At 36.4% G+C, this 23,732-nt stretch overlaps 2 protein-coding genes across 3 annotated transcripts in view; both read left to right on the forward strand.

Moving 5' to 3' along the window:
- Window positions 1-9,437, forward strand: part of Mekk1 (mitogen-activated protein kinase kinase kinase 4) — a 110,055-nt gene extending 100,618 nt beyond the window's left edge. The window contains exons 24-26 of the mRNA XM_083123985.1: window positions 230-409; window positions 872-3,926; window positions 4,144-9,437. Of these exons, the coding sequence (XP_082980111.1) occupies window positions 230-409; window positions 872-952 (261 nt within the window). The 3' untranslated portion in view covers window positions 953-3,926; window positions 4,144-9,437. The remainder of the gene's footprint in view (window positions 1-229; window positions 410-871; window positions 3,927-4,143) is intronic.
- Window positions 9,438-14,112: 4,675 nt separating this feature from the next.
- Tusp (WD40 superfamily protein Tusp) overlaps window positions 14,113-23,732 on the forward strand; it is a 133,902-nt gene continuing 124,282 nt past the window's right edge. For both annotated transcript variants that reach the window (XR_014441785.1, XM_083123989.1), the window contains exon 1: window positions 14,113-14,954. Coding sequence is in view for 1 of the 2 variants with exons in the window: in XM_083123989.1 (XP_082980115.1) it covers window positions 14,859-14,954 (96 nt within the window). In the remaining variant the exon portion in view is untranslated. The remainder of the gene's footprint in view (window positions 14,955-23,732) is intronic.

Consider the following 23,732-nt stretch of genomic DNA (forward strand, 5'->3'; position numbering starts at 1 on the left):
CACTGCTATTTAGGGATATTGTATGTAGTTTGGTCATACTACAAAAAATAGTGTTTCTGTAATAATTAATTTGTGTGTTCAACCCAATAGGAAAATAAATCTGTATTGTGTTAACAGTTGTAATGAGAATGAGGAGTGTTTAATTTTACATTTGTATGTGACTGAGAAATGTTTGTTATGTTTTATTAATTTTGTTCATGGAATTAAGTATCCTAACTTTTATTTTTAGCGTCCATGGCATGAGTATGACAGCAATTACCAAATCATGTTCAAAGTAGGGATGGGAGAAATTCCAACAATTCCTACCACTCTATTAGAAGAAGGCCAGCAATTCTTAGAGCAGTGTTTACAGCATGATCCCCGGAAAAGGGCAGCTGCTGCAGATTTATTGGAGCATACGTTTGTGAAGGTGAGTTTCAAGTAGAGAAATACAGAGAATTAATCTGTCCCAATTTTGAATATTTCTGTGTGCTAATAGGGAATAAATATTTTTGGTAGTTGAGGTCATGGTAGCTTACAATATGTGTTGAAGACACAAGGCTCTGATGACAGTAAATGCCAATCAAAATAAGGCAATAATAATAATAATAATAATGTGGTTGGAACTACAGAAACAGTAAGCACCAGAACATACACCACTCTCAGTTCTTGAAAAAATTGAAAAGTCTGTTTTGATCACAGCCTATAATTTTTACTTTTTACTATGCTCTTAGTTGTTCACTGCAAAATACTTCCAATAGTCTTATATATTATTTAGTAATAACACAGCCTCAATGTAGCATCCAGAAACTAGGATAGTTTACAAGGAGATAGAATACATCAATAGCGGTTTTGAATTTTACTTGCAAGTGATTCACTTTAATTCTTCCAGGTTGAAGTTGATGAAGAGTATTTGTCTTTACCGTTGCCTTCAATATCAGAGGACTACACGAGGTCTAATGCAAGAAAATGAAGACTGACAGCAAAATTATGACTTTTTGGTATGGATAGTTCCTTTCCTACAGTGCCCAGGTACATGTTTTGTAGCTGGGCGAAGCTGTGTTGTGAAAAACATTGAACTGCTGTTTATGAGACTGAAGCAAGAATTGAATTCTGTCCATTATAGTATTAATTACTGTTGGTGATTGTTGTTGGATTCTTGATGTGGTGCGGTGAATGTGAGGACATATACAGTACATGGTGTATGCTAGTCTTGTTTTGTTGAAACATTTTGGCACGTGTGTGTGGGTTTGTCAGCTGAGCTGACATGGTTGACAAGTGTTGAAAGTGAACTTGCAAATTAAGTTCCATGTTCTGTGATTGAGCATAAAGGGTACATCCAAAGTTTCTGAGGTTCCACTTCATATCTGTTATGCATTTTTTTAAAAATAAAATCTTACAAAAATATTTGGACTTAAAAGAGATGAAACAACAGATAAGAGAAACAGGTTGCATAGTACTAAACAATAATATATATTCATCCCATGATATTATTAGAATAATTAAATCTTGAGAACTTCGTTACACAAGCCATGTGGCATGCATGGAGAATATAGAAAAGTTTGTGGGGAAACCTAATGGTAGGAGACCTGTAGGAACCTCCAAGACAAACATGGAATTGCAATATTAAGATGAACTTGAAGGAAATTGGTAAGGATGGTCAGGTGCGATAATAAACTTTCCTCCATAGCAAAATAATTGGTGATTCATGTTATGGGAATATACACACAAAACATGCTTTGTATCCACATATCTGCTCGATTCTGATGACCACTGTCGGTTCCAATGTAGATGGTGACAGTCCTCCCCGAAATCAACAGAATGAAATAAACAGGTATGCGGATATGTAAACATGGTTCGTGTGTACATTTTGTAATGTACTAGGTGGGCTAATGTCTTGTTGCAAGGGAAGTCGTGCGTAGAGGCCATGGATGACAAAAAATACCCCGATCTAGCAATTACAAAAGTCGCTGTTGTTTGAAGTATATGATGCGTTATTACATGTCACTTCAATCTCCAAAGAGAATCGTACCTAACAAAAATGTCAGGCAAATAATTTGGTTTAATTCAATTCAAATTGCCCGATTTTCTAATTGTTGATTAAAACTGTATTCTTCGAAAATACGTCTTCTCCAAAAATGCACAACCTTAATAAATAAGGATGCATAAAGAATACTATATTATGCATACAGTAACCCAATTGAACCATTAATCTTGTCTGTGCGTGATCTCCAAAAAACGCATTTTTTACCTTTACTGAATCACTTTAATAGGAACAATCAAGATAAATTCTCATTTTTATAATTAGTAACAATTTATTGATAGAAAACATGTTAATATTCGCATAGCTTCAACAATGGTAATATATTCATAAATTTGAATACCAAAATTTAACAACGTAATAACAATGTTAATTGGTGCTCAAAAAAAAAATAGCAATTGTTTCTATGAATGCATTTATATTAGGTAACAACTTGTAAAACACTCTCAAAATTGGCATTAGAAGCCATACCTTGGTATGCTTTAGAATGGACCTTTCTCACTACTTACGAATCTTGGCATTATTTTCATCTACTACTTCATTAACACAAATTGGCACTCTTTAACTTAGGGAAAGGTCTAATTAAGGAATTAATGGTTTATTTCGTATTTTTGTCCAAATAAGAACATATTTTAAGGTTCTAATGCAACAAAAGATCGGATCAAGTTAACGTCAAATTAAATGTAGGGCAAATATGACTTTTCAGTAATGCATACAAACTGCAATTAATTATCGACCACGTACTCTTCTCTAGTTGCTGAACTACATCCTTTTCGTGATACGAGGTGTATGGGTACGATCTTTGAATTGTTACTATTAGTTCCGTTACAGACAAAATAATTGTGACGTAAGAAATGGCTCGTAAAATGGAAATTGGCACTGGCGTAATCACTTCACTGTCTAAACAAGTACATACCTGCATTTTTTTTTGTTTTCTCTGGTTACGGCCGATTAGAACAATATGTTGACTCCTTTGGAAACTTCAGGTTAGAATGTCCTTTTCAGCTTCGTTACTCTCTCAGCTTCTTGGTGACGTTTCTCATGGTTGGGCAAAGTTCGAAGATAATGGGGCGTTCAAAATCCAGATTCAATTAGACTCTTCCTCATCGGTCAAAAGGTGCTTGCTACTTATGGTTGTATAACAACCGACAACCAATATCTTACGTAATGTGAATTATACAGGGTGGCTCAATAAGTCACTTAACACCCTCAGTACAAGGCCACTGCGGCATGGAATGTGAAAATGGCGATGACCAATCATTGCCTGGCCAAGGGGGAACCACATTGACGCCACCCACACGGTCGGCGGCCATCTTGATGTCCACCATCTTGAATTCAACTTCAGAATTTTAAATGGGAAGGGGGTCGTGCGACATATCAAAATGGGCTAGAATTTCACGAGAAATGCAATGGTGAAGGTTTTTTCGACGTATCTTTAACCAGTAAAAAGTTATGACTGAATTCTTGTACCAATTTGCTCCTTTTCGAGGTGTTAGAAAAATGCCTTAAAATTTGTTTAGCGCATCGGTAATGCATCGAGATCAAAGTGACGTCTAGGGAGAGAAGTTCGCATGCCATTGCACACGATTTTAATTGGATACATCCATGAAGAGCTGCGCATTATAAATGGTTGTCGCGAACAATTTACAGTGTGACGCTTCCATTGAATTAAAAGTCCTTCACAGTGACAAGGCTAATGTTTATGTTCAGAAGGAAGTTCATAAACAGAATATGCGACCCTTGTCATCTGATAACTAACTTTGGACAAAAACAGGTTCATAACGTTCCCATAAGTGTTCTGGTGTTCTTCCCTATTGAAAAAACTCTGTAAAAAGTACCTTCTTCCATAAGCAAGGATGAAAAAAACTGTTTATTTAACAAATCCAAGTAGCCCTAAGCATTTAAGGTTCCTCTTGTATGTACGCATTGCTTGCATTATAGAATTATTTCTTGTAGTTTACGGTTATTACAAGCATAAGAAAACAGTTTTTCTTTGTGACGTTTCAGGAGAACACACGCTCCTTTCATCAGACATTTATTTTCCTTTGTTCTCCTGAAACGTCACAAAGAAAAACTGTTTTCTTATGCTTGTAATAACTGTAAACTACAAGAAATAATTTAAGGTTCTGTTGATGGAAAATTGACTAACCAATCGTGTTCCACACAGCACGCCATACCATTAACTTACCAACACTAACCATTCAGCTTTGATCTGTCGAAAATGGGTTATCAGATAAAAAGCATCGAAACTTTGAAAGTTCCTCTTCCACCTCACAACCGTGTCATATGATGGGCTTTCATCCCCATACACAGCTTTCATTTCGTCGTGGATTTGGCATGCGTTGTTGCCCTTCAAATGGAGGAACTTTATGACACTTCGGGCTTCAATTTTGTTCATCATGCAGATTGATGTCTTCTACAGCCTTTGGAAAGAAAACTACGTTAGACAAGGATTTGATATTTGCACAAGTATGCATGGCAATGACACTGATTATGCACGAAAAGTTTCATGTAAATATCTCTATAACTTCTTTATTATAATTAAAACTTTTGGAAGCGGTCCCGGCGTCCACCCAGCGTCGAATAACATGGGTACCTGGGGGAAACCCTGGGGGGTAAAGGCAGTCAGGGGTGTGATGCTGATCACATCACCCCCCACTCACGACCGGATCAAGAAAGTGTGGGGCGTTACCCCCACACCCCCTATACGCCTTCATGGCATTGTGCTAAGCACAGGGGAGCACTTTACCTTTACCTTTAAAACTTTTGGACACCCCCTCGTATATATTTTTACCATGTAGCCAGAAAATGCACTGTTCATTTCCTGTACGAGTACTCTGAATTCCATTTAAAACTGTATGTCTACTCTGTGCATTAATTGAATTCACTGGTAAGTATGGATGGGATATTAATTGTCAGTCTACACTATCAGCCAATATTGGTGTATCAATTTATCAATAAAGTTGCTGATTTTTGTTTCTGATCTCATATTTGTACAAATGGGTTATTAGTACAAAATCCTGCCATTTCATTATTATGTTTTTGAACATAAAAGTGTAACTCATATCCCCTGCTTTTTGTAAGTACACAGTTTCTTTTTGTAAGAAAAATGTAATGCATTTAGGTGGAGACATGCATTAATTAAAGAAGTGAATGAACCATTCAACGCCTTCGTGGGGCATTGCAGTTTTACATCAGATCATTTGCATATTGATTATGGGTATTTTGTTGATGTGAGTAAAAGTTTCATATCCAGGCCAGCCCTACCATATAGACATTGCCACTGGGTGTGAGATTTGTTTGTACATAGAAACACTGAGGGGCAGAAGAGTACATGATGGAAGGGTCTGACTTTTGTGTCACTCCAGTGAGAGACTGGTTTGCTTTTGTTTTCAAGTCCACACTATGAACAGATAGGCTAATCAGGACAGGACCTGCTGTTTGAAGTGGGATCCGCACCTCCACAGGGTATCAAATCTGGGTATCTTGATTACGAGATAATGAAGTTACCACTACACCATTGAAAAGGCCCCAACTGGAAACTATAAATGGTGAAGGTTGATGATATTGTGATTCACTGAGACACTGTTGTAAAAACATGTATCAATAGATTCCACTCTGTGTGTGAATTATAAACTTTGTTCTGCAACAAAGTGAACAGTTAGTAGTTCAATTCAATGAACGTTTGTTGGGGCTTTATGAGAATCACCAGATATGTTCCAATAAAATTTTGTTCTTTTTTTTTCAGTCCTTTGAAGCTACCTCGGTGACTGAGCATACACAATACTATTTGTCTCTTGCTCTTGTTATGAATTTTCAATGTGTGTTCATTGTTTTAAGCTTATAGATGTATTGCTGTTTGAAGTGAATAACAACAGGGTGGTATTTATTATCAATAAACTGAGTACATGCAGCCAGTTTTGCAATACAGAAGAATTGTCCATTTGCAATGATGGCATTTCAGGAAAGGTAAAAATTGGTTGCATCACAAACTGCTTTGCAATTGAAATTTCATCAATCAGTAGGAAGTCTTCTGTTATCAATGTGAACATTTTTGACAAAACCAAACAGAAGTGTTGATTTATATCTGAATAAAGATGTGAAGTGGAACGTACAGTTATCTCTTTTGTAATGTAATGAGTGAGGCCAGTAAATCATTTGTCAAGGATTATAATCTTTTATCCTAGCAATATGAGTTTGTGTGTGTACGTTTAACATACTATGTATATATGTAATCTAACTTTGTTTAATAATCTTAATATACTGTTTGAGCCTAATACTAACTTCATATTAATAAGCAAATACAATTTGCATCTTTGAGAATACATTTTGTCATTAAATGGAATGATGAATAATGACACAGTAAATCCTGAGCATTGATTCTTCAAATGTGTAACTTGTGTTCTACAGGGGATGAACTTCATGCAATAGGTTTACATTTCTGTAATGTTTTCTTGCCATTCCTAATTTCATTCATATTTGTTTGTTATCCATACAAGTTAATGCACACTTAACTAGTTGAAATTTTAATTTATTCTTAATTGATAAATGCTTGAGTTGAAAATATGTTCTTGTACATTTGCTTCTCTGTATTCAGCTATATCTAGTCAGCGTAAGCACAAACACATTCACAATGTTTTGTGAATCAGATTTGCCCTTCTCCATATATTTACATGTTCGTTGAAACAAGAAATTTATAAATTAATTTTGTATGAATGAAGGAAAGTGACATAATTTAATGATAAAATTAGTTAACAAAACTTTCACATTTTACAATAGTAATGATAATATCAATAGTAGGGAATGTCCTAATCATTGACATTCTAAATCTTATGTAAATCCAGCCATGTGCAATGGGAAACTATTACTTGTAACACAAAAATAACGTAGGCATTGTAGAAAGGATTAATATAACTGCAATCACAACCAGTGAGAATAATATATTTGCAATACGCTAAAACACAATCATAGACCTAAACAACAAGTTTAGCTACAAGACAAAATACAATGTGTTTATTTACTAACCTGGCATAAAACTTAAGAAATTTACAACCACCCTATTACAAAAATTTTGATACATATTAAATTGTCAATTCCTTCGGATAACCATGATGGTGATTTTGAATTTTTATTTATTGTAAATTGGCCATCTTATTTTCAAGGGACAGCACCCTTGAAGAGACGGCCAGTGCTTAGTGGGTTTTGATTAGTGTAACACGAAGCTGCTGGTCTCCGTACTGTGATGCCAAGTGTCCTAGATTAATAGGTAAAGGTACATATAAAATGTCTTCACCATTTTGGATTTGTACTGCTTATACTCCAGCATATCATTTTTATATTTGACATCCTGTAAACAAGCTACCACTGTGTGGGGAACTTGAATGTAAGACTTGGTTATCTGTTATTAGCTATTCAAGGATTATACCTGCAGAGTATTGCTGAAACCTCCATGTTGAATAGAACCCATGTTCTAGAATCTGGGAAATCCTGGTTTTTGGTGTGTAATTTCTGTAGTTTTATCACTTTTTTCCTTCATTAAAATTTACAAAACCTTCTGCATGCAGTAAAACCATAAAAGTACATTTTGGGTGTAAAAAAAAGTGTTGTCTTGCTTATTTTGTAAGATAATTATCATAAAGAATGGTTATGGTGATAATAATTTACCATAATTTGTTATGGAATGTTATTGAGCCACAAGTAAGTCATGTTTTGGTATGCAATTGTGTTAACACATCTTAATTATTAAATAAACAACATATTTGAGCTTCTAATAAGACGTATGTTATTAACAATACAAGTTTATTTGATGAAATGTGTGCTTGGATAAATAGTAGTCTGCAGACAATAACTAATTCAAAATATGGTTTATGAGCATGTGTTGTTAGCAAGTTTTCTCACATGCTTGTCTAATTATGTGCATTGTATGTGAGTGTATAATTTTTCTGTATTGTGCAGTCAATGGCAAAGATAATGGTAGGCAAATTGTCCACCGCTATTTTCATTACTTTTTTATTCTACATTGTATGTTTTAAGGAATGAAACTGTGTTGGTTCGAAGCAGGCATTGCCCTCTGCTTATTGACGTCATTACTTCAATTCATTATCATCACATCGTGTAATACAGATCGAATGAAAATAATGGTGGACAATTCGCTTACTGTTTCTTTTGCCGTTGGGTGTACTAGACCTAACATGTATGTTTGTATTCTTTCGATTGTTTTGCTGTAGTATTGAATTATTCCATTGGTAAAGTTTTGCTCAGTGCATAATAAACTACAAATTGGCATAGTAAACTATAAATGTAATGTTTCTCTTCTGATATGCTCACTTGTTGAAAATGGAAAAAAACAACAACATTAAACCCAAATTAAGATTTGCAAATCAAGGATTTCTTGTATGAGTTGCAAAATAACATAAGTTGAAACTAGTCTTACAAATTGTTGGTTTCAGGGTGAAAAGTGATGCTATGTACTTAACAGATCAGGTTGCTCAAGAGGAAATTAGTACTTTCTTGACTTGAGAAGTATCCCTAGTATTTTCAGTTGGCCTAAAGGGAGGGTGTTGGGGGTAGAAGACAAATTTGAATTTTTAAGTGGTGGTGAATTTTGGGATGGCAGTGGTTATCGATTAAGAGTGTTTTTGCATTAATGGGAAAATATGATTTGATTTTCCTATCTTAATTTCTCCTGTGAATAGAAAGTTTATGTAATGTTATGGGGAGCAATAAGATGAATTTCTAAGCAAGGAAGCTAAGGCATATTTATTCCTGTTTTTGCATCAAGTCATCTATTTGTATTTATGTTATTTAATTACATTATACACTTCATGTTTATGTGCCTAAAAGGTAATTTTTTAGGTAAAATTCTCTGAACACATTTGATAAGATTGGAAAAATGAATAAGACTTCTGACATGCAAAATGTGGTATGTATACATGATTAAGCTTTCAAGATTTGCTTCTAATGTATTGAAAATATTGACTGATCTGTTCATTATTCTGTGTTCATCAGTGCAATTCAGGTAATGACTGTCAACAATTTCCATTCTTTCTAAATGACAAAAATAACCATTGTATTTAATTTCATCACAAAAAATTATCAGGCAGCTTTTTGAATAATTTAAAAAAAAATCATTATGGGATACTGTAATAAATAATATAGTCATGTTTTTTTTTATATTAACTACACTACAAGTTATATTGCGTTCAATGTTAATTTCTACTTATTGCTAATATTAGCCAAAGACTCCCATCATAGTAGTTTTGGAAAATTTTGAAGTATTGTGATTCTTCAGGTAAGAGGAGAAAGATTGTTATGTTATGGTGTGTACATCATATATTTTATATGTAGTCATGTGTTGATATATCCATATATTTTATAATGTATGAACATTGTTGGAAATAAAACAGTATCAGTTTTATTTGCTGAAATATTAATTAAGTTAAGGATTGTTACTTGTGAAGGTACTCTCAAAAACCAACGTTTTTTTTCAACACTGTACATCCTAGCTGGTTAATGAGACTGGACCAGAGCCAGTATATCCTCGGTTTGGGATTGTGTTCTGTCTCTTCATCCATCCCATCTAATCACCATTCATTGTCATCAGTGCAATTAGCCAAAATGACAAGAAGGTGATGTAAATAACTTAGTCGCGAAAGGCATGCTTTAATCAGTTGTTGCCCTCCTTTGTTTTCAGTAAATGTTGAAGTAATACCATTACATATACAAGGACGCTTGCAGGATTTTTTCTCAGGGTGCAGAGTAAGATTTTACATCTTGTCCTTCAGTCATAGATACTTATATCTCACAGTTTATTATTATTATTTTTATTTTACATATCACTTGCCTACTTTCCAACATCTATACATTTTTTTATGAATAGTTCTTTGTCTTTTTGTACCTATGATGCACAGATATCATACAGAGACCACTTAATATACTCTCCTTCATGTTATCTGATCCATGTTTAAATGTGCTGAACAGCGGCATGGCGTGAATGTGGTAACAGCAAAATGTAAAGAATTAAAAAGTTGTTTTAAGAAAATGACAACGTTGTTAAATACGTTAACCAATAGTGTTGCCGTCGAGGAGATATTGCAGAGGAGATTTTTTTTCTGCAGCCGACAGAAGCGAAGAGCGAGGCCATACCACTACCCTCAAGAGGTTACAAGAGGAGAGGGTGCCAATGCGAAGGAAAAGCAGGGAGATTGATTGATTGATTTAGTTTATTTTACTTCGCGTTTTGTGCCTCTTGGCTAATTTGCGAAGATGGGGATGAGTGATGAAATTGATGAACGGACATTCACAAACAACCAAGCCCGACCGGGATTCGAACCCAGGACCCTTGGCATCGCAGTGCGATGTGCTAACCACTCGGCCACAGGGTCGGGCGAAAAGCAGGGAGAGAGTTTGGGGCAAGTGTGCTATGGGGTTATTCATATGCCTGTTAGGGGCCCAGTTACTGGTGAGGCCTGCCGGACACAGGCCAGTGTTGTCACATTGGGTTGGCAGAAAAGGGCTAAATCCTGCCTAAAATGGGGATACTATTTCGATGAAGCAACTAGAGTTAGACTGCAAAGCCAAGGCTGGATTTAACTACAAATGAGACCAATTAGGTATTAGACGAAATTATAGTTCCTTGGTGCGATTCGTGATTTGGACAAACCTTGCTCCAAAATACTAAGTTGGCAACAGTAGCTGGGCTTCTCTTGACTGTCACTGGAGGAGGGGAGTTCTGTCGTCTGCTCACCACACCAACGCCAAACTGACCCGAGAAAAGTGTGGTTCTTCTTCTTCCCCTTTGCACTTCAATTGCACAGAAACAGAGAGACATGAAGAATTGACAACGGTCAACCACTATTCATTGGATTTTCACGGTAATTGTTTCATGAGTGGTAATTCTTTCTAGGAATGTTTGTGGCTAAATCACTGTGGAAAAAAAAACTAGATCGAAGACGTTTTTTCTGGGGGGAAAGAAGTGATAACGTCTAGCAGGCATAATTATTGTACTGATGGCCGATAACACTTGAAAAAGTCACGTGACACCACTGGTGCCGAAGGGTACTAAAAAGAGCAAATCAAATTGATGAAGCTTTAATTGTCATGGTCAGATCCTGACAAGTCGGGGAAATTCAAAAGGGATCATATTTAAAAGTGGTTTATTCTTGCTATTTTCTGCACTATAAATATCTGAAATTTGAAGTGCAAAAGACAATCACTTGAGGAGTGAAATAGTGTGTAGGATTTTCAGATTTTCACTGTGTCTGGAAATGGCGAATTTTTTTTCAGTCCTGACTATCGAGATTATGAAATTTCGCTTCCCAATCCCTTCCCCACAGCTTTAGTTATGACAGTCAATGTGATTCTAATATCTAGTACAAATGTTCTCTCGTTATTTTGTTGGATATGGCAGTTAATTGCTGTTACAGCTTGTAAATCACATAAAACAATATTTGTATTACAATATCGCTACAATTTCAACATTCAAATTACATGAACATTTTCCAGATATCTCAGGATGGGGGCAAGTGCTCCCTCTGGCGTACCTTGACAATATATCTCATTCTACACAGGTAAAATAGTGACAGTTAAAAATCAGGCAAAGCCAGGGCTGGTTTGCTAACTCAGTTGGTGGAGCAATTACATCGAGTGCTAGAGACCTGGGTTTGAGTCATGAAATTCGCTCTTCTACATTACAATATAGTATGGATGGATAAGATTAATTGGCTTAAATACTGTTTTAACAAGGAAAGACACAACTTGCTCAAATAGGCAAATCCAAACATGAAAGTAGATTCATAATTGGGAAAGGAGAGATGCGGTAGTATATAAATACGGAGAAACTAGTACTCACTTTTATCCGCGAAGCTGTTTTTTTCTTTTTCGATTAATTTCGGTGGCCATTGGCACCATTGGCAGTGGCCACTGAAAGTAATCGAGAAAGAAAAAACAGCTACGCGGATAAAAGTGAGTACTAGTTTCTCTTTATTTATGAAAGTAGAAGTAAGTAGGAACGTGAACACAACTGTTCTGTACGTTTCAGATCAGTGTTGTGCTTGTATGCACTCACTTTTTGTGTTTGTGATGGCTGTTACTATTCTTAACGAACTCTTTTGAAGCAGAAGACAGACTATTTCCATGGAATCTGCTTCCTCTTCTATGTTATACTTGTAGTGGTCACCCCTTAGTTTTCTACTGGACTCTCCCAGTTAGTGCATGTGCACTTGAGTTGATGGTCACGATCAACACAGACAGATTATGTCAGTGTACTGGTAACATTGCCAATACTTTCATTAATGATATTTCTATAAATAGCCTGTAATTGAGTACACAATTCTTCCATTTTGTTATTTTTTAATATAAAAATTTATTGTTTTAATGCATAATTAGGTTAGCACAGCATGCTATGATGCTAGAGGTCCTGGTTCGAATCCTGTTTGGGCAAACAACACTTTTCCTGGGAGAGCAATAGAACAATGCTTTATTTTGAATTAATTAAATAGGAAATAACATTTATTTTACTTTCCAAAAAAAAAAAAAGATTTTTTTTACTGCTCATTTTCCATGTAGGTAGTGCTTCCTGCTTTGTCTTGAAGCTCAAAAATTCCATAAGAGGAAGATATTTTAACTCCGCAAGCCACAACACATGCACTGCCTTCTACTGCAGAGACACTATTTCTGTACATGAACCAACTACCACTACCAGTCGCTGGACTTGCAAAACTATCGGAGTGGTTAGCACAGCAGTTATTCATTTTCGTTGGAGTTAATTATGGTGGCGAGAACAAATTGATGAAATAAACATTGACATAACACCCATGCCTTACTTAATTACTGATCTAGGACCCTTCATTGCAGTGAATTCAGCAGCCAGACCATTCCATCTTGAAGTTTAGTGGGAAAAATTAAGAATTGAAGTATTTTGTGGACAGAGGAGATCTTGAAGGAATGCAGGTGCGACTTCTGATTGGACAATGACATTCCTTTGTCATGAAAGTGACAGACATTGGCCGGGAGGAAGTTGTGACTGATCGGGGGAGTTGCATTTGAAAAATGGTGAGTGAAGGAGGTGCCAGGAGAGTGGGGAAAGAATTGGATCATGGAGAGAAAATTTAGGTAATTGAGAGTGGTCTTCTTCCTGTCCACGTTCGAGGTCTGCAAGGTTATGGTGTTCTCAATAAAGGAAATATTGGGCAATTAACAGCAAGTGTCCCTACAGAGTTCCATCCTGGGTTACCAATAAGGTAACTCAACAATTTATAAACTTTGAAGGGGAGTTGGGGCATAGACTTACTTGTTTGTAGAATTAATTTCAGTTGCATGAAGCATGCACATAGTTATTTTTGAATTATTATAAAATAAAATATTGTTCATATCTCAAATACATTTCTCGATTATTGGGGAGTCCAACGCATCCTCTTGTCCTTCCAAGTTCATCGACCATGGCGTGAAGCAATAATGTTAGTGCAATGTTTGATGGTGGTGTGTGTTTTTTTTTTTTTAACTATTACTCTACTAATTAAAAGTAAGAAATATGTATATTATGCAAGAAAAAATAACGAATACTGCAAAATTGTTGGGGTTACCCACCCTTGCTTCCCCATGTAAACATTTGTGAATAAATTCTCTGATAGAGAAACATAATTTTAACCAAACCCACTAGTATACCAGTGTATGTGTGTGATTTTAGTTGTTTCCTGGTTCCTTCGGCTTTTCAAATTTACAGAGGATAAATTCCCGGTGATAGTACTGTCAATAAATAAGTACACGGTGTGCTACGGTGTAAATACAAAATTCCAGTTCAATTTCATTCATATTTTATTTTACATCTTCCTTTCTGAGATAATGCCGTACATGGCTACACAATAATCTACAGTGTAAATACAAAATTCCAATTCATTAAATTAATATTTTATTTTATATCTTCCTTTCTGAGAGAATGCCGTGCACGGCTACTTTAAAATAGCGTGTTTCAATTTCCGTTTACAGAAATTTTGCCACTTCAACTCCACTGGTGCATTTCGTTTCGCTTTTGGATCTGGAATAATGTAATTCAACTTTCCGCTAAAAGATGGCAGTGTCAGAAATCAATATCAATACAGTGACTGGAATACGTGACGTTGTACTGGTAATAGTAAGTGCTTTTGAAGGAGTAATCGTCTCTTCGTAAACATTAATAAACGTGAACGTAACTGTGTATCCACTGTGCGTAATTTTTCACATATTATCAAGCAGTGAAGTTCCGAACATTATGAAAAGTGATTTTGTGATGACTGCGTTGGGGACATCGGAAGTGCAGACGATGCGTGAGTGGAATTGCCGTCCGTGCTACTTTTTTGTCGGTGTAGTAAAGGGAGGTCGATCCGATATGGAAATATGCTGAAATTAGCAAGTTGACAATGTTTGCTGCACGTCAGTCACAAATTTGCTCTTTTGAAGGAAGGTATAATTTGACAGTTACTAATGTTTACATTAGTAGTAAGGTTTTAGTCAGAAAACCTGAATAATAAGTGTGACATTCTTTCTTCAAAGGTTTTTCCGTATTTCACTGTGTGAAATTCCTTTAAATAATGCGAAAGACGTGATATATTGTAATTTGATACATTAAACATTATTCTATCATGTTCGCAATGTTTTTTCGTGTTTCTGGTGAAATAGGTTAATGCTTACATGAAGATGCGCTGCCTTAATACGTGAGTGATGTGATACAATGTAGTTTAATAAGATCTACGGTTGTTTATTAGAACGTAAAAAAAAACAAGAGTGACTGGAAGTTTGATGGCTTTTGCAGCTCAGTGTACTGTATGCTGAAGGAAGAAAAGTCACTTGTTAAGCATTGGCTATGCACTTACACTTCGAGCGAAATACCAACGCGAAATGTGATTGTGCTATCCTGTCTTTAACATGGATGGGAAAAGTACCTGATGAACTACCAGAGGTAAGTTCAAGAAATATTATTACGTTAAGTAGGGTGACCAAATATTTGTTGACCAAAAAGAAGTCTATAGGTTGAAGGTGCGCATGCACAAAACATAAAACGAAAATAAGGGTGGCTATTTGTTATTGCTTTTATTACTTATGGGTCTAATGTAATTAGCTAATTACAAATACTTACTCACCAATGGGCACCATCATTCATACTTCCGGGATGATTTTGGTTTCTTGAGTATGTTTAAATCGTACTTTATTGCCAGTCCAAACTCTTCACAGGTCATGACCACATTGAATTTCACTTTCATTACTTGTTCGAGTGTTGACACCAGAAGTATACTTTTTTCCTCCCGCCAATAAATTTTGATAACAGTGAAGAGTCTTTCACAACCAACATTTGTACCAGGCAGAGTAAACAAGAATTTTATAAGAGGCACAATCACTTTTAAATTTGACCCAGCCTGTACTAAATCTTTGCACACTGACATCCACTTACCCATCATTGATTCTTTTCCTTCCCCCCAATCTTCAAGATGTTCTTCAGCAGTTTTTGAAATTGCACAGCAAGTTTCAGAAATATCATATTAGGGCTGAGCGGATGCCGATGTATCTGTATCGGAAAGTATCGTTTGGAATTCAGCTACCGATACCAGTTGATACTTTCCGGCATTTTGGTCTTTCACGGGGAATCCCTTGCGACTTGTTGACAGTCTAATTATACTGGAAATTCTGCAAAATTAAAACATCCTTTTTATTTTACACTAATTTTGCATGAAAAACTATATTTTGTGACTACATAATATCTATTTTAATATTCTGATGCAATTCTTGAATATTCTAAAGCAAATTTCTTGGTATGTTGATGCATATAATTGGAGGATAATATTTACACACAATATTAATCAATATTTTGAACAAATTTTAATTATTGCAATTTTCAAGTATCGGTATCTGTATCGGTGGGAATCGGTAAGTATATCGGCATTGGTATCGGCTCAGCCCTAATCATTTCATTAAATTCCAATGAATTTGAAATATGTTTTGCTTGTTGATGGAATGTGAAAATGACTCTTGAAATTGTTCAAAGGAAATTCTTGAGTCAAGGAGTAAGTACTTCAGTTTGTTGACATCATGACGTTTTCCGTTCTGTGGATTTTAAGGCATTTTTACGAGTAAAATAATGAATGAAATTAAATAGCAAGGAAAAGAGTATATTTGGGGATTTTTGCAAATTGAAAAGAGTATAGAGTATATGAACCTCTAAAAGAGTATAATACTCTTAAAAAGAGTATGTCTGGTCACCCTACGTTAAGTTATCTTATTTTAAAATGCTTCTAGACTAGGCACATATTTGTTTGTCACAGATCTGAAAACTCTGCGTTGTGTTGTTTCGGTACCATAAAATTTGCAAGTCGTTGCCTTATTAATATTGTGGTTTGCATAATGAGTTGGGATCCTTTAATAGAAATGGAAGTTATAAAAGAAATAGAACCAATCCTTTTCTAATATATTCCAAAATGTGACATTTTATTATTAAATCGGCAAAAATGAAACCCCTAAATAAAGGTGCCTTGGAGTTGTACATAGTATCATTCCCTGAAGGCTCGTTGTCGATCTGGACCATAGTGCAGGAAATGGAAGCACCATGATCCAGCCGCCCAAAGTTGTCACAAGGTATCCATTGATTCAAGGCTCAGTACTTTTAGCAGGGTGAAAAAAGATTCCATGGAATCTAACATAGCAATTGGGATATGATAAATATGGCAAACAGAAAGAAAGGCAGTGTAAATAATAAATTGATCAATACTCACATAAGCTCACTGTGAGATTACCCTACCTTTTAATTACAAGGTTAAAATAAAACAGTATATTACATAATCCTGCACAAATAGCGAATCCAGTATAAATTCTCCTAGTTTTCCTTTTCTCTCAGCCTGTAGAATGACTACTTTCACCACATTTTCTTGCTCGATGCACCTGATTTATTTCCATACTGTAGGATGCTCATGTCTTATGAATTGGAAGAGCTTGTTGCTCCATCCTTCACATCCCTTGTTTCCCTTGGAGGGAAACGTGGAGTTACTCTTCTGAGCCTCATCAAGTTGCCAACATCTCCTGTGAAAGTTTGGGATACACATGTCACATCAAAGTAATTGACCAATTTCTTTGTTTTGAGAGGAAGCAATTTCTTGAATGTATTTTATTCATTAAAATTCCGATCTCCGGGAGACGTCTCAAATTCATTAATTTTGTTATTTTTCACATTCGTACTTACCTATTATGCATTGCTAAAGATTCTTTAAGGTGGGATTTCACTTTTTTCACGAAAATAATGTCAATTTTGCACATATCGAGTTATTATTGTTCATTCCTTTTTCGCTTGCGTTACACACAATATGGCGGGCAAATCTTGACTCATCAGTGGGTGTGCAGTGTTTCCAACCTTCCTAACCGAAAAATGACTACTTCCCTAATCGGGAAAATACCTACTTTTGTCGGTTAGGTTAGGTAAGGTTACATTAGTTACGTTACGTTAACTTAGTTACATTATGTTAGGTTAACATAGTTAAAAAAGGATACATGCTATTACTCAACATCACAAATCATGCACATTTCAGTAGGTTGGGTTACGTTAACATAAATTCAAGATAATTCATGTCAGGATAACGTATATTCTGCTTGTTTTTTATTAGAAAATCGACTGCATTTTCCACACACCGTGCAACTTTACGACGCATTCTGTACACGTCATCTTTTTGCAAAACAGTGGTGGTTCACAAACTTAAAACACGAGTTCGTACTCAAACATCATGCACATCAAGATGCAGATTTACGTAGGTTATGTAACGTTAACATAGTTACAAATATGCGTGATACATAGTTACAAATATGCGTGATTGGAAACACTGACCAGGGGTTATGTCATGAAATGCATGTAACATCCAGTTTACGTAATGGAAGAAAATAGAGGCAACACCTTTTGTGCATCAGAGAGACATTAATTTAGAAAAATACATGATTTACTGACCAAATAAATTGAACTATGGGAGAAAACACTTCCACAACCTTTCAAAAGTGTACAGAAACTCAGTTCCGTAAGTACTTTCTCCTGTAAAATTGAAGAAATATGTTTCCCGGAGATCGGAATTTTACCAAATAATCTGCAAGGCAGTGGCGATTCCTCCATGTAGAAAGTGAGAAACTTCCTACAGTTTCATTTATACTTATTTCAAGTTTTCTACTTTTTAAGAGTTTAATGAGCATTATAAAATTTTGAGCGCAATCAAGGTTCGCTACTCGACTGCCAAGAGTCAATGTGCTAGCTATCACCCGCTTGTTCCAGATCTGTTGCCCAAAGATGACCCACCATCTTTGCTTGCCGCTGAGGATACTTTCTCGTCATCCTACAGGCAGATGGACGAGGGGCAGTGTAAGGGAGGGTGGGGGCATGCATAGGGTTTGCACAGTTATACGGTCCGTGGGTTCCTCAACAGTGATGCCAACTCTAGCACAATGGTTCCAAACCTAGCAAAATTTGAACTTCGTTGGCACCTAGCACTCTGTGTTTGGCATAATGAAAAATCCAGCATCATTTCAAAAACGGGCATCCTTGGGAAACAGAGAAATTGAATTCTAATGAAGATATTTTGAGGAAATATATATTTTTTAAAAGTCTGGAGATCTTGTTTGTACTTCTCCAGCAGACTTATTTCAAACAAAAGGAAGTATACCGACCAAGGGACAAGCTTTTACAGGCCCTGATCCATCCTCTTGTTTTCATCTTTATCCTCCCCGATTTAACAAGGGAGGAACATTTCATAAAAGGAAATCGGTAGAAGGTTGGAGGTTACAAATAAAACAAACTGACACCGTAACCAGTCATGGAATTTTCTTCAACTTTTTACAAGCACTCTGCTATACACATTTTTTTATAATGGGTGAAATCCCTAATGTTGCTTAACTACAATAAATAATCAATAACGCAGTTCACAACTCCAAAATAGCAAAATAAAATTGAACTTAAAACTATTACCACAGAGTAGATAGTGCTATTACAGTCATCAGAAAATTATAATAATATTTGTATAATAATAATAAACCCTAGCATAGTTTTATCACATTTAGTGCAATTTATGAGTTGGAACAGCACCTTTTCGTATCAGGAGGTTGGTATTGGCAAAGCTGTTCTTAATCCACAAATGACAGGCAGGGAGGGCCTGCAGCTAACATTACAAATCCAATGGCTATTCCAAGGTACAGGCGATACATGCCACTGTGTAATTGAATGCATTTTCGGTCTGTTTACCATAACTTCCTACACCCCAAAAATTTCACGAGTCACCACTGCTCCAAGGGGGCTCACAGGTTATCAGGGGGAGGCTTTGTAAACCAAGTCCATTTCTCAAAAGTTGAACAGGATTAAATGAAGGTAAATTGTGTGTGTGTGTGCATATTGGGGGGGAGGGGGTTGTCAGTCATTAAGCTATATAAAATTTAGAAATATACAAATACTACATTTTTCTATATCTTAAAATATCTCTTGAAGTGTTAATTGACTGCTACTAAAATCATCCCTTACTACACACTCCATACTACTTTTGATGATACAGATATTTATATCACACAAGATTAAAGGGAAATATTTACTCATAGTGGCTACCATACATTCCATCGCCGGCCAAAGCAATGAAACTCCTCTTTGTTCCTAAGACTTGGGAGATGTTGACATTTGAATGTGGATGGTGATGTCAAAGTTGCAGATTTCTGTCTAATTGGGAGGCTGCAACAGAGGCAGCGAAGGTACAGATAAAGAAGCTCCCATGTAAAGAACTTTCTAAAGTCTAGAGAATCTTCTAAATACCTGCTGCTACTTAGACTTCTGATCATAAACAAAATGATCAAATGTAATAACTGCTGTTCATGTTCTGTGAATTTATCCTTCGCCAAAGTTGTGAGCAAAATATTATCTGCTGTCTACATCTTCACTCTTCACTGCAAACAAATTACTTAAAATAGTTTTACCTAATGTGAAGGGGGCTGATGGCAGTTCCGGGGAGGGGGGTGGGGGGGTTGAGCCTGTCTACGGGCCTGGTAGAAACCATTTGGCAAATGTTGTCAGAACTCATAATGAAAGTTTCAGCTTTTATGCATAATATAACTAGACATGTAGGTGAAATACATATATCTACACATAATAATAGTACCATACAAAACAACTAATTACTTTGCTATAATGGATCTGCTTGAGCCATTTCTGATGAAGATGCATTACACAGTGGTTCGAATCCCACTTTAAACTGTACTCTCAGTCCTGATTAACCTCTCTAAGCACAAATTGAACACTAATCTCCACAAGCTAAAAACAACATCAAAAAATATTCATACAAAATATAAACTAATATAGCATGCAAGATTGACCACTTTCTCAAGGGTGTGTGCAGATTATTATCAAGCACACCTATTAGTTATTTTCTAATTCCAAATTTAATTCTACTCATTTCCAGTATTGTAAATGCCTTTCTCATGTTCCACATGTGGAGCTGCAACTGTTGATAGAAAATATTTGTAATGAGTAAGCTCATTCAGAACTTGGGCTCATATTTTCATTATAACCATGTCTTGCATTCCACATTTCACCATTGTATAATAAATTAAAATCACAGCACAACCAATGTAATTGTGGCATGGGGATGGTTAGAATAGCTGTAATATTGTATACATGTTCATAGATGTCCTTCATTAATGTAACTCCTAGCAAAATGCAACGTGTTTCCTGCTTTGACTACTTATTTTCTTTATACTTTAAAAAGTATCAATAGATTGTCAAGTAAACAGGCGCTATTACTTTTGCACCCACATCTTTAATCCTATCTCCATATTTCTTTTGTCCTTGGTTTCTTATCTTCGTCTTCTTTCTTCTTTGCTCTGAAAAATGTGAACACACACAGCGTTTTTGTAGTCAACAATATTAGGGATTATTTTACCCATGTCTAGGCAGGTAAAGGGGCTTATCGTCCCCCTTCCACGGGGCCGCACCTGCATAGTATGTATACCAGAGAAAGCTCCGTACGTAATTTGACGTAATCGAATTTTGTGCCGACGAAAATTCTTTGTTCAGAGCTACTCGTATATTAGATTCCCAAGGCAATGTTGTTTGTTGATGTCCCTGAAAGAGGGAGTCTTCCATGCATTCGATAATGTGAGAAAAGGTTTCCGATTCTTGCCATATCGATCTTCAGTGAGAAGAAGTTATGGAAATAGCGTTCTACTTTCATTCAATAATGCCAAAGAATCGACAAATCAGATTCCGATTCTGAGGACCTGGAAGCGATATCTGAAGCTTCTGAACTTACCAGACGGTATGCTGGAATCTTCGGTGGAAAAATGTTGAACAGAGTTTTTATCAGACTGTGTTAGACATTGGCGTCCGCTTCACTTTGAGCACAGCATTCTTGTCAATACACCAGTTTATCTTAATATAAGTAGAATTTGTCCTCACTCACTTACTTATGAAACCCCTGGACATAGAAATCTGAAAGTTTAGGGGTGCCTTCTTATGACGTAAGCATCCACTAAGAAGGGATTTTCTGAAATTCAACCCTTGAGGTACTGGCATACGTGAGGGGTTACAGCCCCTCCCGAAATTTTGAGAAAATCAAATTTTCAAATGAAATCAGTAAAGAACTCGAGGGGGCGGGGGACAAGTGGTAAATGCAAACCCACGTTAAAATGACCCCCCGATCACACCATTTTTGTCCTTGAAAGAACTTTCAAAACAAATGTTAAAAATTGTAATTTAATAACGAAAATGTTTTATGGTGTATCCACCCACCTCGCCGCAAAACGCAGCTACGTAATATCAACCTTTATACTTGCGACCTCCTCCGAAAAAAAGTTCTGCGTATTCTAGTCCCCTGAGGTAAAAGGTGATATTGAACTCTTTTATTATTATTGGAAAGTTTTGATAGGTTTCCAGCCCCTTCTTCTGGACCTAGAAACTATGAAAATACGTATATTATAAACGAGTCGTCAACGAAACCGCAGGCCGGTTGTTAGTACAGTCACTGACACTTCTGAGTTGTAACAATCTTATTGGGCGTCAATAGCATCGTTACAACCCAGAAGTGGCCGTGACTACATGCATATTTTATCCTCCTACGGCTTTGCCTTATCGGAGTTGTCGAAGGAAATTTTTTGTGAAGAGATGCAGCACAACCAAGGATTATGACTAGAATTTAGTAGGGTGAGAAATCAGGATTATGAATCCATACGTCCTAAGTTCAAGTCCTGTTTATTCGATGACACAAGCAAGCATGACTTGTCGTGGGTGTCATGTGGCAATATTTTGTTACAGCATTGCTCGCAGATTTAAAAGAAAACAACTGAAATGCTTATTTTTTTATTACGTCACTAAACTGTGTTTTAATATAAACTTACACACATTGAAGGTAACCAGAATTACTAGTTTGTTTCCTTGATGTAAAGCGGAACACCAATCTTTTAATCAGATTAGCTATACTATCGGTGTTTTCAGCGGCAATAATACGCTTCATTTGTGATTGATGAATCCACATCAACTTCCAACTTTTCTTCATTCTGGCGTCATGTGCTGGACGTATGTCTCCTATTTGTCTTGGGGTATATAAGAGGCCATCGATTTATTAAGACACCTAAATGTCAATCTCTCTTCTACGTAATATACCCTGGATTGCATTTTGCAGACTTGCGAGCCAGTGGCGTGTGGACTCTCAGCCAGTTTAATCTTCTGGTTGTGTCGTCCATATATGTTTGTGATTGTCCCTTCATCCATTTCATCTTCGCGAGTAGCCAATAAGTGGCAGTAAAGCGAAGTAAACTAAACTAAATAAATTCTATTTGTCCTTGTATTTTTCTAATTTTGCTTAGCTTTTCTGCCATTTTTGCCTATCGCAACGATGAGGATTACATGAAATTGATGAAGGGACACTCATAAAAAAAACACCTATCCCAAGACTCAAACCTAGAATCTTCGCCCTTGGCCACCGAGATGGGTTCTGAAACAACCACATCATCGTGGAAGTCCTCTTCATCTTTCACCACCTCGATGTTACGCTTGTTCTCTCTTTAATGAACGCTACTTTTCGGACACCCTGTGGTAAAGAAGGAATCGTTGGAGTAGCGTAAACTGAAACCTGCAGGTAAGGTTCATTCTCTTTTATTTTTTTTTCTTTCTAACACACATGTATTTCGTGGAAGAGTTGCTATTGTGTGCATTAGTTGGACGCACGTTGCTGCTTGTGTGGTAGCTGGCGAGCCTTCCGAGTTCTATTGGCGTGAACTGGCGAAGGGGCAATCGATAGCAGGAAAGCTTCCGCGAGAGCTCAGATTTATAGAATCGCCGCCAACTTATCTCCGGTGTTAGGAGAATGCCTACAAGGAAGCTCGTCGTGGTAGGAGGAAGGATGTGCCTAGCTCGTGAATCCCTTTCCGAGAAGAACACACTAACGGGAAAGATACTAGAGATGGCTTTAACGAAAGTTATTATGGAAATTGACGATTGGTGTTTTTATCATGCAAAAGCATTTGATCGTCCGATTCTATCATCATTTGAAAGTCCTACCCCCCACTTTTCCATCTTTAATATTAATAGAAGAATTCCGAGCTCGTTCTCAGTTTCTTGGAGAATCATTTTTCCGGACTTGCCTTTTATTGTTGACGTTTTGTTGAAAGGATGAAGCGACGTGGCATTGTTAAAAATGCACGATTCTTCGCCCTTGTCTGAGAGAGAAGCTTTCTGCATTTCAAG

The sequence above is a fragment of the Lepisma saccharinum genome, chromosome 6 (genome assembly GCF_977018435.1).
Source record: "Lepisma saccharinum chromosome 6, izLepSacc3.1, whole genome shotgun sequence".
NCBI lineage: Eukaryota > Metazoa > Arthropoda > Insecta > Zygentoma > Lepismatidae > Lepisma > Lepisma saccharinum.